General features: G+C 46.1%; 1 protein-coding gene across 21 annotated transcripts in view; it reads right to left on the reverse strand.

The window, feature by feature from the left end:
- Window positions 1–18,014, reverse strand: part of KSR2 (kinase suppressor of ras 2) — a 446,464-nt gene that overhangs the window by 397,131 nt on the left and 31,319 nt on the right. For 17 of the 21 annotated variants that reach the window (XR_005379235.1, XM_038575248.1, XM_038575247.1 and 14 more), the window contains 5 exons: window positions 16,465–16,649; window positions 12,914–13,056; window positions 10,956–11,027; window positions 10,056–10,417; window positions 9,419–9,859 (listed from right to left, as the gene is read on the reverse strand). Coding sequence is in view for 20 of the 21 variants with exons in the window: in XM_038575248.1 (XP_038431176.1) it covers window positions 9,419–9,598 (180 nt within the window). In the remaining variant the exon portion in view is untranslated. Of the gene's footprint in view, window positions 1–9,418; window positions 10,418–10,955; window positions 11,028–12,913; window positions 13,057–14,284; window positions 14,395–16,464; window positions 16,650–18,014 lie in introns of all 21 variants that reach the window. The other 4 variants (XM_038575235.1, XM_038575234.1, XM_038575244.1 and 1 more) reach the window with 4 other exon arrangements.

An 18,014-nucleotide genomic window follows, 5' to 3' on the forward strand; every position in this document is an offset into this window, starting at 1 on the left:
AATTGGAACCCTGGTACATTACCAGTGGAAATATAAAATGGTGCAGCCACTGTGGAACATAGTATAGCAGTTCCTCAAAAAATTAAACATGGAGGGGTGCCTGGGTGGCACAGTCACTTTGAGTATCTGACTCTTGGTTTCAGCTCGGGTCATGATCTCAGGGTCGTGAGGTCAAGCCTGACATTGGGCTGTGTGCTCAGCAGGTGTCTGCTAGAGATTCTCTCTCCCTCTGCCCATCCCCCCTACACTAGTACATGTGTGCACATGCTCTCTCTTGAAAATAATATTTTTTAAAAATCAAACAGACACTCATGATATGACCCAGCAATTCCACTCCTAGACATATACCCAAAAGAATTCAAAGCGGGGACTCAAACAGATACTTGTACATCAATGTTTATAAGCAGCATTATTCACCATAGTCAAAGGCTGGAAATGACTCGAGTATCTATCAACAGATGACTGGATACACAAAATGTGTGTGGTCTATGCCTACAATGGAATATTAGTCAACCATTAAAAAGGAATGAAGCATTGACACAACTTGGATGAACCTTAGAAATACAGTGCTAAGCAAAAGAAGCCAGACACAAAAGGCACATGGTGTACAACTCAACTTCTATGAGATACTTCAAATAGTCAAATTCATATAGATAGGAAATGGAGGTGACCCTGCAGCTGGGGAGAGTTACTACTTAATCAGTACAGAATTCCTATCTGGGATGATGAAAAGGTTCAGCAGATAGATAGCGATGATGGTTGCACAATGCTATGAATGTTATTTCATGCCACTGAGCTGCATACTTTAAAAAGGTTATAATGGTAAATTTATGGGATATATACTTACCACCATAAAAAAGATTTTTTTTTAAAGGCTGCCTTGGGAGATAGTGCTCACCCCAAATCACCACGCCAAAGCTGGACACTGGCTAAGAGGTAAGCCTAGCCAACCTCTTAAGGGTCCTCCTACCTTGAGAGGATACAATTTTCAAGCAATTAGATACCACAGTTCTTTCAATCACAATAAGCTTAAGGGAAGTTCAGGAGCTATGAGGCCCAACCCCATAACTGTTATCCAACTTAGCGTTGTGATGAGCACATGGTTTAAAGACTAAAGCCTGCCAGGCACTGATGGGAAGTGAGTCATCTGTGGGCGAATTCAAAGACCCAGACCTAGTAGTATCAGAATCTTGTTCACTTACGTCACCTGCAGCCCAGCAGGTGTGCCATTATCCCATCGAAGGCTTCTATGGGTTTCTTCTTCTCACACCTTGCTCACACACATTGGGAGCTCAGTTAGATTCACTGAATAAATGAATGATACAACCAAAGATGGAACCTCTGGAAGGCTGAGATACCCTAACCTCCCCCTCCCATGCCCATCTATTGGAGGGAATGCTGTTAAGTACTTGCCATGTGCCAAGCACCTTGCTCAACAATTTAATGCATGATTCCATTGTAATCAGCATAACAATCCTAATAACCATGATCCTAATTTTAAAAGCAAGGAAACTAAAGCTCAGAAAGGAGAGCTCATTTCCCCCAGTTACTTAGCTAGTTTATCTTGAACTCAGACTGGAATCCAAGCAATCTCATGGTGGACCCCAAGGCTTGCACTAGGTTATACTGCTTTAAGGATCCACAAAAATTCCTAAAGACTCAATTATTATTTCTGAGTCTTCATCTCACTTTTCTACTGGTCCAAGCAAACTCAGGACAATGGCTGCCTAGTAACCCCTAGTAACAATCTCAGTCTTTACCAAGAACAAGATTTCTATTATGGAAAAATAGACAAATCATCTCAATGGCCAAAAGCAGCACTATCCAGCTGAAATACACAGTGAGCCACCTGTGTAATTTAAAACTTTCTAGTAGCCTCCAGAAAAAGAATAATAAGATACAGGTGAAAGTAATTTTAACAGATTTCATTTAACCCAATCTGTCCAAAATATCATGGCAGCATGTTGTCAATATAAAACATTATTAATAAGATATTTTATATTCTCTTCTTCATGCTAAAGGTTCAGAACTTGGTGTGTATTTTATACCAATGACACATTTCAGTCAGAAGTCACCACATTTCAACTGATCAAGAGCCAAGGTGGCAAGTGGTTGCCATACTGGACATCCTGAATCTGTTTCCTTCTCTTTGTCTCATCCTTACTTGCCTCTGTGGATGCCCTACTTTGTCTCCATTGGTTCTATTTTTCTCCCCAATAGCTTTCACCTATAAAAGTCACTATCAGAGACACCTGGGTGGCTCAGTGGTTGAGCATCTGCCTTCGGCTCAGGTTGTGATCCTGGGATCCTGGGATCGAGGCTCTGCACAGGGAGCCCACTTCTTCCTCTGCCTATGTCTCTGCCCCTCTCTCTGTATCTCTCATGAATAAAAATCTTTAAAAATAATAATAAAATAAATAAAAGTCACCATGAAATGAAAGTATCTGAGAGTATTGCACCATGATGATTTTCACTAACCTGATAGCTATCACCTCTGACCACCTCAGCATGATCGCCTGCACCTCCCCTTTGCCTTCTATTCACTCTTCCGTTCTTCTCTTCCAGGCCACGCCACCTTTGGGGAGCCCACAGCAGAACAGTAAACCTCTTCTCAGCCTCCAGTTTGGGTCAAATCAGTGACTCTAAACCTTAGTAAACTCACTTGTGAAACAGCAACCTGCCCACTGGAGAGATGTTGCAAGGGTCATGGAAACCCTACAGACAGTTATTCTCTGCTTTGACTTTCTCCTCCCCATTCTTTGGCTTCTCCATCCTCCGTCCCAGCTGCCATGTGTCCCTTGTCTTCTTCAGCTTCTGAACACCTCCCCACTCCCCAGCTCCAAAGCAGCACTCTGGGGGCGAGGAGGAAGGCCAGGTCCCAACAGTTGGAGCCCAGTGGGTGGGAGCCCAGAAAATGACTGATACTCTGGGGGAGGAAGAAGACTCCCCAGTTTTCTGCCCATTGGAGGAAGAAGGATACCAAGCTCCCTAACAGAATCCAATCCAAATACCCAGGGGGGAGAGAGAACCCTTCAGAAATAACTTCTGCCACTGACTCGGAGTTGTGAGACCACCCCTCTCCCCATATCTTTATAAGAATAAGAAGAAGGACGAGGCTTAGGTCTTTACAGGCTGGTCACTTTGTATGGAAAACCAAGTACTCCTCTTATATCTACAAGTCCCTAGGTCCTTCTCAACTAGAAACAGGAAAGATGAGATTCTAACCTGAGGCAGCTGCCTCCTTAACCTTGAGCTCTCAGTCATCAAAACATAGGCAACCAAAAGATAAACCATAAATTCAGGGGCACCTGGGTGGCTCAGTTGGTGAGGCATCTGACTCTTGGTTTTAGCTTGCCTTCTGGTCTCATGGGTCGGGAGACCAAGCCCCACATCAGGCTCCACACTCAGTGGGAGCCTGCTTAAGATTCTCTCTCCCTCCCCCTTTGCCTTTCCTTCCCTCTTCTGCTCGTGCGCTCTCTCTTTCCTTCTCAAATAAGTGAATTTATTTATTTTAAATAAATAAAAATAAGTAGATAAATCTTTAAAAAAAAAAAAAAAAAAGCCTGAACTTACACTGAGGAAAGGGGAAAACAGGCCCTTTTCACATGCGTGGTGAAGGGTAATCTGGCAAAACCTATCATAAGTCCTGAAACTTTGCATACCCTGGGATTTAGCAATTCCCCTGGAATTAAAGGACAGTTACAAATCACAAGAATGTCTACTAAGGTATTATTTATAATGTTAAGTCTCTAGCCTTCCTCAGAGCTGTAGGTTCGAATATTCAACTATCCACTTGACAAACGGAACGTGTCCAAACCAGACTTGTCTGTCAAGCTCAACCTATTCCACCTCCAGTTCTCACATTTCAAATAAAGACACCACCATTCACTCAGTTCGTTTTTTTTTTCTTTTTCACTCAGTTCTTAAGCCAAACACCTAGAAGTAATCCTCCATCCTTTATTTTCCCTATATCTGATTTGTGAGCACCTCCTGTGCACCTGACCTTCTGAATCCAGCCACCTGCCCCATTCCCCCAACCAGCATAACAGTCACTTCTGGCTTTGGTTTTTCCATGATCTCCCAAATTGTCTCTCTGCTCCCATTCTTACCCTCTATGGTCTATTCTCCCTGCAGCAACCAGAAGGACCTTCTAAAAACATAAATCAGTCACCTCCTTGTTCACACTTAGAACAAAATCCAAGTATCGTATCAAAGCCCTCTATGACCAGGACAGGACTCTGCTTCTGCCTCCCTTGTGTCCCTCACCCCTTCCCTACCCACCCACTCCACTCCAACCACAGTGGTCTCCTTGCTGTTCTAATAACATGCCAAGTTCATTCCCACCCAAGAAATTTGCATCTGCTGCTTCCTCTGCCTAGTGCATTCCAAAGATATGTTTTGGCTTGCTTGAGGGTACCTTTGCTGATCATTCCATGACCCTCCCTCTTTCCCATGCTATTTTGGTTTTATTTTGGATTTTGGGTTCTTCCCATAGCTGCAGTACATTGTTACATTAAATTGTTCATTGGCCCCCAGTGAACCACACTTCCTAGATTACATACCCTTAGATAGTAATTTCTACATTGACTCTGTGCTTATCCATTTGCTTTGGCAAATGGGACATTGGCAAACATTACGGAAGCCAAGGCCTAAGAGGGGCTGTGCAATGGGGCTTGTTCTCTTGGAACACTGATGCTTCCACCAGGTAAGAAATCTGGCTGTCCCACTGGAAAGGCCATGTGGAGGAAAACCAAGGTACCCTAACCAACCACCAGCCACGTGAGCAAGGCCATCTTGGACCATCCAGCCCAGCTGAGCCATCCGATGATGACAACCACATGAGTGACCCAGGCAACATCAGCAGAACTAGATCATCACCCTACAGATCAGAGACCAGCAAACTAGCTGTAACCTGCAGGCCAAAACTGACCCACTGCCTGTTTTTGTAAGGGGCAAAACCTAAGAATAGTTTTTACATTTTTAAATGTCAAAAAAAATCAATAGGAAAATAATGTCTCTCTGGCATGTGAAAATTATATCAAATTTGAATTTCAGGATCCATAAATAAAGCTGCATTGGAAAACGTTCATTTGTGGAGATAGTTCGTCCACGGCTGCTGCACAGTACAACAGCAGAGCTCAGTGGCTGTGATGGAAGCTGTGTAACCCACGAAGCCTAAACTATTCACTACCTGCCCCTTTACAGAAAAAGTTTGCTGGCCCCTGCTGCAGGGCTATCAGACTAACCTTTAAACAACGTTTTATCGTAGTCACTCCAAAACCTTTGAAGACTTCAATCTCCTTCCTCAAAGGAATGAAATTTGGTCAGTCTGACTCCCTTGTCCTTAGTCAGATCTCAAGAGTCTGTGACCTAAATTCATTTTCTATGACATTCTTCCAGTATTCTCCATTCTGGACCAACTGGTCTCGAGGCTGCCCCATGAAGGCATGAATGGACACGATATGCCTTCATCTGGTTGGCTGTTCTTGCCGAGCAGGTTCTACCAACCTGCTGTGATCTCAACCTTCCCCATCCTTCTCTCCACTCAGGGTCCCCAGGTCCCCAACCAAGAAAGCTACCTTAACTGCTTTGCCAAATGTTTCCCTGGGTGTATTCTATGGAACATCAGTCCCAAGGGATATCCTTGGAGAAAGGAAACGCAGCAGACTCTATCCTCTCTTGGAGTCACCAGACACACATACCTGATAGAGTAAAGGCTCTGAGAAGTCTGTTTCCCCTTGTTTATTTAACTCAACCTTTCCCAGACGTTTGAACCAAGGAATTCATTTTGTTTACAGAGTACTTAATTACCAGCATCTAATACAGTCCATGGATTTCAAGTACTTGTTGGAAGAATAAAAAATGCCAAGAGAAAAAAAAAATGCCAAGAGCCCACAGAACTAGGGTTCCACAGAACATATTTTGGAAATGCTGCTCAAACTCTTCCCTTTCTCCCTCAGATCTGAGCTGTTCCTTCCATGTTATCTACCCCACACCACGTAATGCTAATCATATCATCATCTGAACTATCATTTATTTGGCCCCTGAGGGCTGTGCTACACATAGTCCTAGAACTTTGAAAATATCTTCTCTTTTAATCCTCATAACCACCAAAGTAGGTAATGCTATTTTTTTCTTGCCATTTTGCCAAAAAATTAAACCATGGGTCCAGAAAACTTAAATCACTAGCCCAAGATAAAGTAGAAAAACTACAATTTAAAACTTTATTGGTCTAACTCCAAAGCTCATGATCTTTCTTCTCTCCCAGAATACCTCCTGGTAACATGCCAAGGCCAATGTTACTGGCTATCCACCCAATATCCCTTCGTGATTTCGTCCATGCCAGCAGAACCCTGATTTTGTATGGAGTGGCAACAGATCAACTGAGGCAATGGACCACGACTCATATAAACCACTCACGATGGTGTTCTCGCTTCCCCACCTCCCAGCCTTGCAGCTGGGACTAGCCATCTGACTGAGTCTGGCCGAGAAGACATAATTAAACATCATCTGCGGGGTAGGTAACTGCAGGTATCCTGGGGAAGTGATATAAAGACATGATGAACCCTTTATCCCTGCACACGCCTCACCTGGGTGTGATGGCTAAAGCTTCAAGAGCCATCTTGCAACCATAAGAAAGAGGCCATTGAGAACTCAAAGAGACATCGGCCCTGATGTTATTAACTTACTTGAGCCAACTCAAGCAGCCATATACCTCCAGACTTCTTGCTCCATGAGAAAAAGCAGCCACTGTTCACTTGAACACTGTGGTTGGATTTTCCAGTTCATGCGGCTTGAACACATTCCTCATGGACCCACATGCTGCCCTCCCATATTATTTGCTGTTTGGACTTGATCATTATTTCACATGTATATTATTAGCCTTGTCTCCCTAATCATGCAGGACACTTCGGGAAGGCTCACTCCACGCTGTATATTTTTGTTCCCATAGGGTCATATGCATGCTACTAAATTGTGCCTATTATTACGGTTTTCAGGGATGGTCTGTTCAATTCACCACTTACTTTAGTGTTTGTGAGCAGGAAGTGCTCACCATCAAATAGCAGAAATACACCATCTACCTCCTAATAGGTGGGTATTTCTCAGAGTGTCGATGTGAAAGCATGCATCAGAAACACCTGGACTGTTTCTTAAATGCAGATTTCTGGGCCTTCCCCCCCCCCTCCCCCCCCCCCCCCCCCCCAGTCCCATCTGAATTAGAACCTCTGGGGTAAGAGGCTGAGAATGTGCATTTTAAATAAGCTCCCTCAGGGTTCTGGTGAAGGTTTGGGGGAATAAAGGACCTCTGTCTGGTCCAACACCTGGGAGAGGCTCCTAGGGACCTGGCTGTACCTGGAGTCACCACCCTTCCTCAGTGGCCCCACCCTTGCCCCAGGGACCTGAGAAGCACAGACTGGCCTGAATGCTGGAGACCCTTCCCTATGCAATATGGGGAAAGTGATTGTGAGGTTGCTCTGTGGCATCCTGGGACCAGGAAACTAACAATCAGATGCACTCTGAGTAATTGCTACCTTTTTCAACTCCATCCCCTGGTTTTCAAAGAAAACCACTGTGCAGGGAAGAAGCCACAGGGACCAGGGTCCACTGTGACCATCACCATCACTCAAGGAGCTATCAGAGGATGAAGCATGCTTTGAAAAGAGGTAAAGAAAATTGAAGGAACTTAGTGATACCAGAACTAGCACTTGGGACTCCTGGCACAAAGGACCAGAAGACGACTTTTCGGGTTACTTATTTATTCACTGCCTGCAGCTCTGAACAGAATCTTACCTTGAGCACTGCTCACACACACAATAGAAGGCTGGGCCAGGGCATCCCACACTTTTTCTTCCAGCAACAAAGTCCTAGCCTAGACTATTCTCCCGAAGCTCTGAGAAAGAAAATACCTGGCCTCCCAACTGAATTTCCACTCCTCTGATATCTCTTGACACTTATTTTATTTCATTTCTGAGGATCATCTTCCCAGATGACAGGTGCACACAGACATGTATTCTAAGGTAGCAAACAGCATATTACACGCACACACACTCCACTTTCAAATCGATGACCTTTCCTGTGTGCTGACAACCAGCTGAAGTTAAAATCATGGAAAAGGAAAAAAAAAAAAAAAGATTTTAAAGTGAATCAGAGAGGGGGGCTTATCCTAGGCCAGAACAGGGCTCAAAGATTCATCAGGGACAGAAGAGTTCAGGCCTTAGACACTCATGGGCTGTAAAGAGGGAACCTCCCAGCACTGCACATGCCCACTTCACCAGAGGGAGAACTTTCCTTTGCTCCCAGCCCCACAGCCACCACCCTCAGCAAATGCCAGCTAATGGGAGTTCCCAAATTTAATCAAGCTATGTGTACAGCTGGTTTGAGGGAGAAGTGAGTGGAACCCTTCAGATGTCTCCAACAACGTGGATGCCCAATGATTACGTGCACGCCAGACATTTTCTAAGGCTCTGGAAACCTTCCTCCTTTGACCAAATGGCCTTGGGAAGAAATAATTTCTATCATCTTCGTTCAGAGTAACTTTGAATCCAACTCCATCCCCCCAAACTGCTTCAAACTCCCCCTCAAGTGCCGTGGGAGACAACATTACAACTCGACAGAGGTAACTCCTCCTCCGACCCCTCTCCTGAACCGTCCCACCAAGATTCAAGAGTATTTTCCCACACCACTCGGGTGTGCTGATCCAGGCATATTTTATGTTCTTTTTATGCGTTTCAGGCCTGCAACAGTTCCCTGCATCAAATGATTTGATTGGAAATGGGGAGCTCAATGGGATTTTTTTCTTTCTTTTTTGCTTTTTTCTTTTTTTCCTTTTTTTTTTTTTTTTCATCTTGCCTCCTGACATGTATACCACTGAAATAAAACAAAAACAAAAACAAAAAGCAAAATCCAAGGGGCAAAATCGGGGCTGGGAAGGAGGCCGAGAGCAGAAGAGGTCTATATTTATAGGCAGCCCCATTCCGCGAGCAAAAACCACCTTTTGACCACCTGCAGAATGCGCAAGGTCACGTGGGTTCTCTGCAGCGCCTTGATGTCTTACCCAGCACACAAGCCCCCGTGGCATAGAAACAAATCCACAAGCGGAAAAAAGAGAGAACTCACTCCTCGGAAAGGAAGCGAATGATAATAACAGCCGCAAGAATAATAATACAGAAGGAATCACAATTACTACTACTACTACCACCACCCAGCCAAGCGTAGACGACAGCGGTACAGTAAAGGGACATCCAGTGCAGGCTTTGCAAAGAGGATAAATCACAGAAAATCAAATCGTGCCCACCTTGCTGCCCTTCCACACCCTCCTGCCCTCCCCCCCCCCAACCAACAGAATCCAAGGAAAGGGGGTGGTGGGGAGCAGGGAGAGGTAAGGAAAGATTGCTTTTTTTCCATAGGCAACACCTACCTCCAGGGTCCGGATCTCTTTTTGTGTGAGGTCGTTGGAGGTGGCACATTTGGTCCTAAGCCCTTCCAGGTTGGAGATGCTCAGGTCTATCATGTTTTGGACCAACTCGCACTGCTGTAAGGCTTTTTGCAAACTCAGAGGCTGCTGCTCCTCGCTTTTCGTCATGTTTTCCTCATCCATCGCTTGCTCGGCAAGCCCCCTTCCCCTCCTCCTCCTCCCAGAGAGAAAAAAGGGGGGGGGGGAGTAGAGGTAGTCTACCCCCTACGCTCTCCAACCACTGCGACTTCTCAACAATGTCTCATGTAGAAGAAACCCAACATCTCACACAGGGTTGAGGGGGTGGGGTGGGAGGAGGGGACGAGAGCCAAAATTTATTATTTTATTTTGGGGTATCAGGCAGACTCCATTAGAATGTCTCCTCTCTCTCTGAGTCTCTGGTCCCTGAAAAGGAGAGATGCTGTTTCTCAGAAGCAAACCAGGTGATGTGATGCTGTCTGTACACTTAGGGAGGAGGAGGAGGAGGAGGAGGAGGAGGAGGAGGAGGAGGAGGAGGAGGAGGAGGAGGAGGAGGAAAAAGAGGAGGAGGGGGGGAAGAGGAGGAGGAGGAGAGGAGGAGGCGAAGGAAAACAGCGCTCACTCTTTACACACCGGCTCCGTGAAGGACAAATGTATATATTTTTGGCTGGCTGGCTTTTATGTCAAAAAAATTCTGCTTTGCCCCCCTCCCAGTTGCAGTGACACGGCATTGTCCGCCGTTTGGGGTGCTTTAGCGCGTCCTCAAGATGCGGTCTGCATGGCTCGCGCGGCTGCGGCGGCGACTGCGGCTGGCTGCTGTCTCCTCCTCGCGCTGCTGCTGCTGCTGCTGCTGCCGCCGCCGGGCTCCGGGGGTGACGGCTGCTGCATTCGCTCCTGCCTCGCTCCGCACCGACATCTTGCCTGTCAATCAAAGCGCGGGCGGGGGGGGGAGCGCCGGCGAGGGATGGAGAGCGAGCGAGGGACCTGCGGGGAGCGGGTTGGTGGAGCGGCGCCGTGCGCGCAGCCGCCCCGGCCCGGCGCGCCAGGGACCCGCCGGAGGAGGCGGCCGCGGCGCGCGCAGGCTCGCGCACCTGCCCGCGGAGGAGCCGGCTCGGGCTGCGGCTGCGGCTGCGGCTCCGGCGCGGCCCGGGGCCCGGGGCCCGGGGCTCGGGCGCGGGGGGCGGGGACGGGCTTCGCGGGGCCGCGGAGCTCGCGTGGCGGAGTGCAGTTACTACCGGGCGTGCGTGCGTGCGAGCCGGCGGGCGGGGGGCCTGCGGGGAGAGCGCCCGGGCGCGGGGGCTGGGCGCGGGCGGGGGGCGGGGGGCGGGGGCGGGGGCCACTACTACGGCACGCTCTCGCGAGACGAGGCCGGAGGACCGCTCAGCAGGTGCGCTCGGGCTGGGAGCAGGTGTGCACCCAACTTTCAGCCCCTTAGTGCGTGCTGGAGAAGCGGCCGCGTGAACCTGGGCACGTCCTCTCTGGCTCTCTGGCTCGGGGCGTGTGTGTGTAAAACGAAACAAACCTGATCATCTTCCCTGAGCCCTGTGTGTGTGCGCATCTGTTTGTCTTTTTGTTCGTTTGTTCTTTCTTGTTACTGGGGAAAAGAAAACAAACATGATCATCTTCCATGAGCTGTGGGAAGCTGCCTCCCAGAGTGCGTGCGTGTGCGTGTGCGTGTGCGTTCGTTTGTCCTTTCTTGCTACTGGGGAAGAGTAATGCAAACCTGATCGTCTTCCATGAGCTCTAGGAAGCTGCCACCCCTAGAATTGGTACCCTGGCCTGCAGTTACCTTGACGGGTAGCTTTCCATTCGGACGGCGAAAGGGGCTTTGCCTTAATCTGATTGTTACCAGGTCCTATGTACGATCTGAGCCCAGCCTACCTAAACGACCTTACACCAGCAAACTCTGGCCCCAGAGCTAGGAATGGTTATTATATTTTTAAGTGGTTGGGGGGGAAAAATCAAAAGATTTTGTGACGTGAAAATTATAAGAAATTCTAATTTCAGTGTCCATAAATAAAGTTTTATTGGACCACTGCCACCTATTCGTTTTATGTCTGCATTTACTGCTGTGTTTTAACAGCAGAAGTGAGTAGTTGCAACAGGCACTGTATGACTTGTAAAGCCTAAAATACGTGCTATCGAGCCCTTTCCAGGAAAGTCTGCCCACCCCTGATTAAATCAGCAAACATATTCTTGCTTCAGTTCTTTGCTCTCCATATCACCTCTGTGCAGACCACATTTCCCTCTAATTCTCCCCTGGTTGGTTCCTTGTCACTTGGTGTCGACTCAAATATCATCCCAGAGAGGCTTCATCTTCCTGATGGTCATCTTAACTACTAGTACTCCCAACACATTGCTCAAAAGATGTATTTAGGATAATTAGCAAAAGGCTCCTCTTTCTCCAGGTAAACAGAGCTCCATGGCAGGCAACTGGGTTTATAGAGCAGAGTGACTCAGAACACATGGTACAATATGTATCCCTTAGAGGAAGCCACTTGAGAAGTAGAGAGAATGACAGTGATGGAAACTTTTTTTTTTTTTTTTTTTTTTTGGACTGTGGGCCATGAGGTTTTATGGCTCATACAGAGCTGACTCAGCATTTTCAAAATCCATCTGTGGATGAGGTGCTCAAGCAAGTTCTCTGTGTCCTCATTCTTTTGGACTGTGAAGTTCCTGGATTCCAATTCTCTGATAAAATTATCTTTTCCTCTATTTTCCCCTTCTTTTGCTTTGTTTCTCTTGAACATATTAATCATGATTTATTTTAACACCTTGGTTTTATTCCAGTACTTCAGTCACCTGCAGAGTCTGTTTCTATTGCCTGTTTTTCTATTTGTTTTCAGGGATTTGGTCCTGTCTCTTGGCAGGCCTTGTAATTTTTATTGAATGCATATAACATCTGTGTATGAAAAATATATATATAAAGTCTCCAGGTAATATCTAACTCTGGGGAGGCCTCGCCCTTTCTCTGCATGCAGGTGGCAGGGGTACTAAGCATCTTAATCCAATCAGGGGCTGAGCTGGGTAGAGGCTGGGTTGCAGTTTTAATAAGAGACCATCTGACTTTGGCTCCCCCCTCTAAGGCTCTGCCTTTCAGAGAGTCCAACTGAGAACTTCAGATGTTCACCGAGGCACCTCCCCCTGGTCCTGTGCTCTAATTCTGTAGCCATAACATGGCAAGACTGCTGGACACTCTGCTCTGTTTTTCAGGGGCTTTCTGTTTGGCTTCTAGCCCCTTGGCCTGCACTGCTTCAGAATTTACCACATATCTTAAGGGGGAAAATGCCAACATCAAGCTCACTTTTCTATCCCTCCCTTCTCTCTAGGATAGTCTCTCCAGTCCTAAGACACTGCTGAAATTCTGCTGGTTTCTCTGTCCCCCAGCAGCAGTATCCTTGCCCAGGAAAACTCTAGATTTCTAAGTGTCCAAAATTGCAAATGCCCCAGGGAAAAAGTGGCTGCAGTTTGTCAACTCACCTCAACATTGTTTCAGAATTTTGGCCCCTCTAGTTCTGGTTGATTCAGCAGCTTTCTGAATGCCTTTAAGTAGATGATGATGATGATGATGGTGATGATGGTGATGATGATGATGATGATTTGATTTGGCTTTTCTAGTTGTTCTCAGAGGAAACAGACATTTAAAAAATTAGCCCATAGTTCGGAAGTCATCAACTGGCAGGGTTGTAAGCAAGCACACAAAGGCATTGTTTGCCCCCACCCCCGCATAACCACTACCACATCTTTTCAATTAATTGCTATAGTGGATATTTGTTATGCTTTGCATCCAGCCCCCTTTGAATACCTTTCCTATGTTTGGAAAATACCTACATTATGAGTCACATCTCTCCATAAGAGAAGCCAAAGCACTCCTCCAGAACCTTCCTTCGCAAGCAAGTTTCATGTGATCTGGGCTCTACCATTACACATGTCACATGAGATTTATACTTGGAAGTGAGCAACAAAGAGGAGTCTATCTGATAGTAAGCACAGCAGCCAATGCACCTGCTTCCAGGTGGACCGCCCCTGTGTAAGCATGGGGTCTGTGCCGAGAGGCATGGCATGGTATTCACAGGAGTGTCCGATTGTGCAGTTTGAGCATCATTCCCAGCTGTACAGTCTGAAACTAGCACTCTTGTCCTCCTGGAGATTCTACAGACTTTCTAACCACCTGTCTTAGTCTGCCTTGGCTAACCTAACAAAATACCATTGATGGATGGCTTAAACAAGAGAAATTTATTTTTCTCACAGTTCTGGAGGCTGGAGATGTTGGTGCCAGCATATTTGGGTTCTGGTGAGAGCCCTCTTTCTGAATGTCAGAGGGCATCTTCTTGATGTGTCTTCACATGGCAGGCATGACTCACATGGCTTCCTTTTCTTATAAGGCCATTCATTGCCTTTTGAATTAGAGCCTACCCTTTGGCTTCACCTAACCCTAATTACCTCCTAAGCATTGTAAAGGTACATTAAGGGGGTTAGGGCTTAAACATATGAATGTGGACGGGACCCATTTCAGTCCATAGTACCACCCTGTAAAAGCACTTTTACTTGACCCACCTGGAGTACATTGTGTCTCTGCCACAAAGGACCCTAACTGATATTCTTACCAACAATTCTGAAATCAGGAGACACTACCAAAAATGGAGATTTCTGGCATTTCTGGGAAAACAGGAAGATCTGGCTTCATTGGCAACAATTGGCTAGATTTGAGAGACAGCTGTCCCTTTCAGATGGGACACAGGCTCTCCAGTTCCCCAGGGCCCCCACCTAACACCCTTCATTGATTATTTAGATTTGCTGCCCCTGGTACAACTTAAGGTAGTTTGCACCTCAGATCAATAGAAATCTCACCAATCACCAGCTTGGAGAACTGGAGCTGACTGCTCAGCGTTGTGCTGTGGTTGTTGGGACTTTGTTCTGGAAACTGCATAGCACTCTGGATGCTCCATGTCTCACAGTGCCTTTATCAATGGTGGGAATAAATTATTCTTACTGGGCTATGGAATGAGCTGAGCTTGGAAATATCACATCAGATCCTACAGCTTTTAGTTTCAACTATAAGAACAGTCTCATATTAGAAATCCAGTCCAGGGACGCCTGGATGGCTCAGTGGTTGAGCATTTGCCTTGGGCCTAGGACGTGATTCCAGGGTCTGGGGATCAAGTCCCACATCGGGCTCCCTCTGCCTATGTCTCTGCCTCTCTCTCTATGTCTCTCATGAATAAATAAATAAAATATTTAAAAAAGAAAAGAATATTTAAAAAAAAAAAAAAAAAAAAGAAATCCAGTCCAATCAAAATTCTACTCTTATATGCAGTTTAATACCTCTCCCCCACCCACTCTGGTCTGACCCACAGATGGCTCAGGAATCTGCATGGAGACTAGGGCAGGTGTGTCCTCTCCTGCCCCTTCCTGGGTTGCCTTGCTGAAGTATGGGAGAAGAGGAACAAGCAGAAAGGGACCCTTTGCTGAGAACAGGTATAGTTCTCTCAAGTGTCACATGCCCCCCACCCCCTGCCATGTGCTGGCAAGCGCTCACGTGTATTTTTTACATGAGGCGCACTGGGGAAATGTTTGGAGAACTCTGTGGGAACTTTGTAGGGATTCAGTGCACATGCTGGGTGACTTCCTGCACTCCTCTTTTCCATTCATACCCCAGGAAGTACCCCCAAATTCTTTTTCTGAGGTTCTGGGTGAGTCTTTTCAGGATGACTCAGACCTACATACATAGTCTGGCCCGTGGGAAATAGGATGCACCTTTGCCCTCTGCCCTCATTTCTTGCTCCGCTGTCATGGGCAGCCCATGTGCTGGCAGGGAGATGCCAGCCACACCCCGTCTTGGTGCCCCCAGTCTTACAAGTGATTCTTCTTTGAGCTCTCCTCTCTTGGCTTGGCGATCAGAGGGGAGAAGAAAATTCCCTACAAAGACCTGTCAGAGAAACGTCCTTTGCGGAGAATCTGACCTTGTTTTATATAGGCTGGAGGCTGATGGTTATTGATGGTCAAGGGACCAATCTGACTGCCTCTGGACAGGAGGAAGTGTGGTTGCCCATTGCCCTCAGCTTTGAAGCTTCAGGTGAAGTTCTGGGTCAACAGGAAAAAAATCCCATCCCACATTTTGTTATATTAGTGATAAGCTGTCCCCGATATTTTCTAAGTTGCATTGTGAATAGGGACCCAAATGGGAAAGTGGCACATTAGGAAGTAGCAGGGTGGCCAATGCTCCTGGAACTGAACAAAACTAACACTGACTTCTCCTTGAAGGGTTTGACATACTGCTTTCCCAGGGCATTTTCCCCCCTTTTCCCTTTTTTCTACTGATTCTTTGGAGGGGGCGTGGGGGTGGAGTGGGGGGTGGGGGGAGGTGGGCAGCAATCTCAGAATGCCAGCCCTCAGGACACAACCAAGTTCTCCTTAGCTGCAAGGGGACTATTATTATTCTGTTCTAACTCATTGATCCCCAAAACATAAATGGCTTTATTTTTTTTAAATTTTTTTTATTTATTTATGATAGTCACAGAGAGAGAGAGAGAGGCAGAGACACAGGCAGAGGGAGAAGCAGGCTCCATGCACCGGGAGCCCGACGTGGGATTCGATCCCGGGTCTCCAGGATCGTGCCCCGGGCCAAAGGCAGGCGCCAAACCGCTGCGCCACCCAGGGATCCCCATAAATGGCTTTAAAAAAATACCTTTGATGAGTGCAGACAGAATGCTCCTATCTTTAACCTTGTGAAGTCTTTCCAACATCAGAAAACTGACTTTTTCTAGAGTTCTTTCCCTTTTGGCCTTTTGCCTCTTTGTCTCTTAATTTTCCAGTGCAAACAAAGCAACCAGATCACTCTCTTGATGGCCAGATAACTTGAGCTCACAGTAGTGGACAATTTAGTCCAGTGATTTATGCTAGCTTTACAAATTAGGCACTCAACAATGCATTGTGAATTTTCAGACAGCACCCTCAGGATGGGAGAGGATGTGTACTGTGGCACTTGCCGACCACTTAGAACACAGTGAAGGAGTATCATTGACAATTACCTGAAAGTGATGCCATCGACCAAACTTGCTTACTTTTTACACCATCTTGTCTGCGAAGCTCTGCATTTTCCTAAAGGGTGAATCTGAAGCAAGCAGGTGCTCTGCTCAGGTACCAGGGGTCGCAGCTTGGGGGCAGAACACAGTCTGGATTTAGGACATGCCCCTCTCCTCCCAGGTCTGGGCACCTGATGAAGGAAACAACCTGCATGGCATCCATCTGCAGCAGCCCTGGTGAAGTTCCTGATTCTTTTGTTTTGTTTTTATTGTGGTAAAGTATACATAACCTAAAATTTACCGTGGGTGACGTTTATGACACTCAGCGCTGTACAACCATCATCACAACTCTGTACTTCCAGAATGTTTTCATCACCCCAGAGGAAAGTCCCATATGCATTTAGCAGTCACTCAGCATTCCCTCCTTTTTCCGGGCCTCTGGCAATCACAATTCTATTTTTTGTCTCTACAGATTTCCTATTCTAGATATTTCAGAGAAGTGGGATCTTACAGTATCAGACCTCCTATGTCTGGCTTCTTTGCATAATGTTTAGGTTCATCCATGTTGTAATCTGGATCAGTAGTTCATTCCTTTTTACAGCTGAGTAATATTCCATCATACGGATAGACTGCATTGTTTGCCTGTTCATCTGTTGGTGCATATTTGGGTTTTTGCACCTTTTGGCTATTGTGAGTAGCACTTCTGTGAACATTTGTGTACCAGTTGTTTGAACACCTGTCATCCATTCTGTTGGGCATATGAGAATCCCTTGGAGATGAATTTGGTTCCAGACCACCATGATAAATATAGCAAATATTATAATAATGCAGGTCAAATGAATTTTTTGGTTTCCCAATGCATATAAAAGTTACCTTTACATTGGATTGCAGTTTATTAAGTATGCAATAGCATTATGTCTAAAAAAAAGCAATGTACATAGCTTCATTTAAAAATACTTTATTGGGTCACCTGGGTGGCTCAGTGGTTAAGCATCTGCCTTCTGCACAGGGTGTGATCCTGGGGACCTAGGATTGAATCCCGCTATTGGGCTCCCTGCAGGGAGCCTGCTTCTCCCTCTGCCTATGTCTCTGCCTCTCTCATGAATAAATAAATAAAATCTTAAAAATAATAATAAAATAAAAAATAAATGAAATAAAAATACTTTATTCCTGGGGCACCTTAGCAGCTCAGTTGGTTAAGCATCTGACTCTTGGTCTCAGCTCAGATTATGATCTCATGAGTCATGTGATCAAACCCACATCAGGACCGTGCTCAGCAGGGAATCTGCTTAAAGATTATCTCCCCCTGCCCTTCTCCCCCACTTCCGCATGTGCACACATGCTCCTTCTCTATCCCAAATAAATAAATAAATCTTTAAAAAATACTTTATTGCAAAAAATGCTAACCATTATCTGAGCTTTCAGTGAGGTGTAATCACTGATCACAGATCACCATAACAAATATAATAATAATGAAAAAGTTTGAAATGTTGCAAGAATTACCCAAATGCAGCGTGGAGACATTGAGCGAAAGTGTTATTGTGCTGTATGAGATT

The sequence above is a fragment of the Canis lupus genome, chromosome 26 (genome assembly GCF_011100685.1).
Source record: "Canis lupus familiaris isolate Mischka breed German Shepherd chromosome 26, alternate assembly UU_Cfam_GSD_1.0, whole genome shotgun sequence".
Classification (NCBI taxonomy): domain Eukaryota; kingdom Metazoa; phylum Chordata; class Mammalia; order Carnivora; family Canidae; genus Canis; species Canis lupus.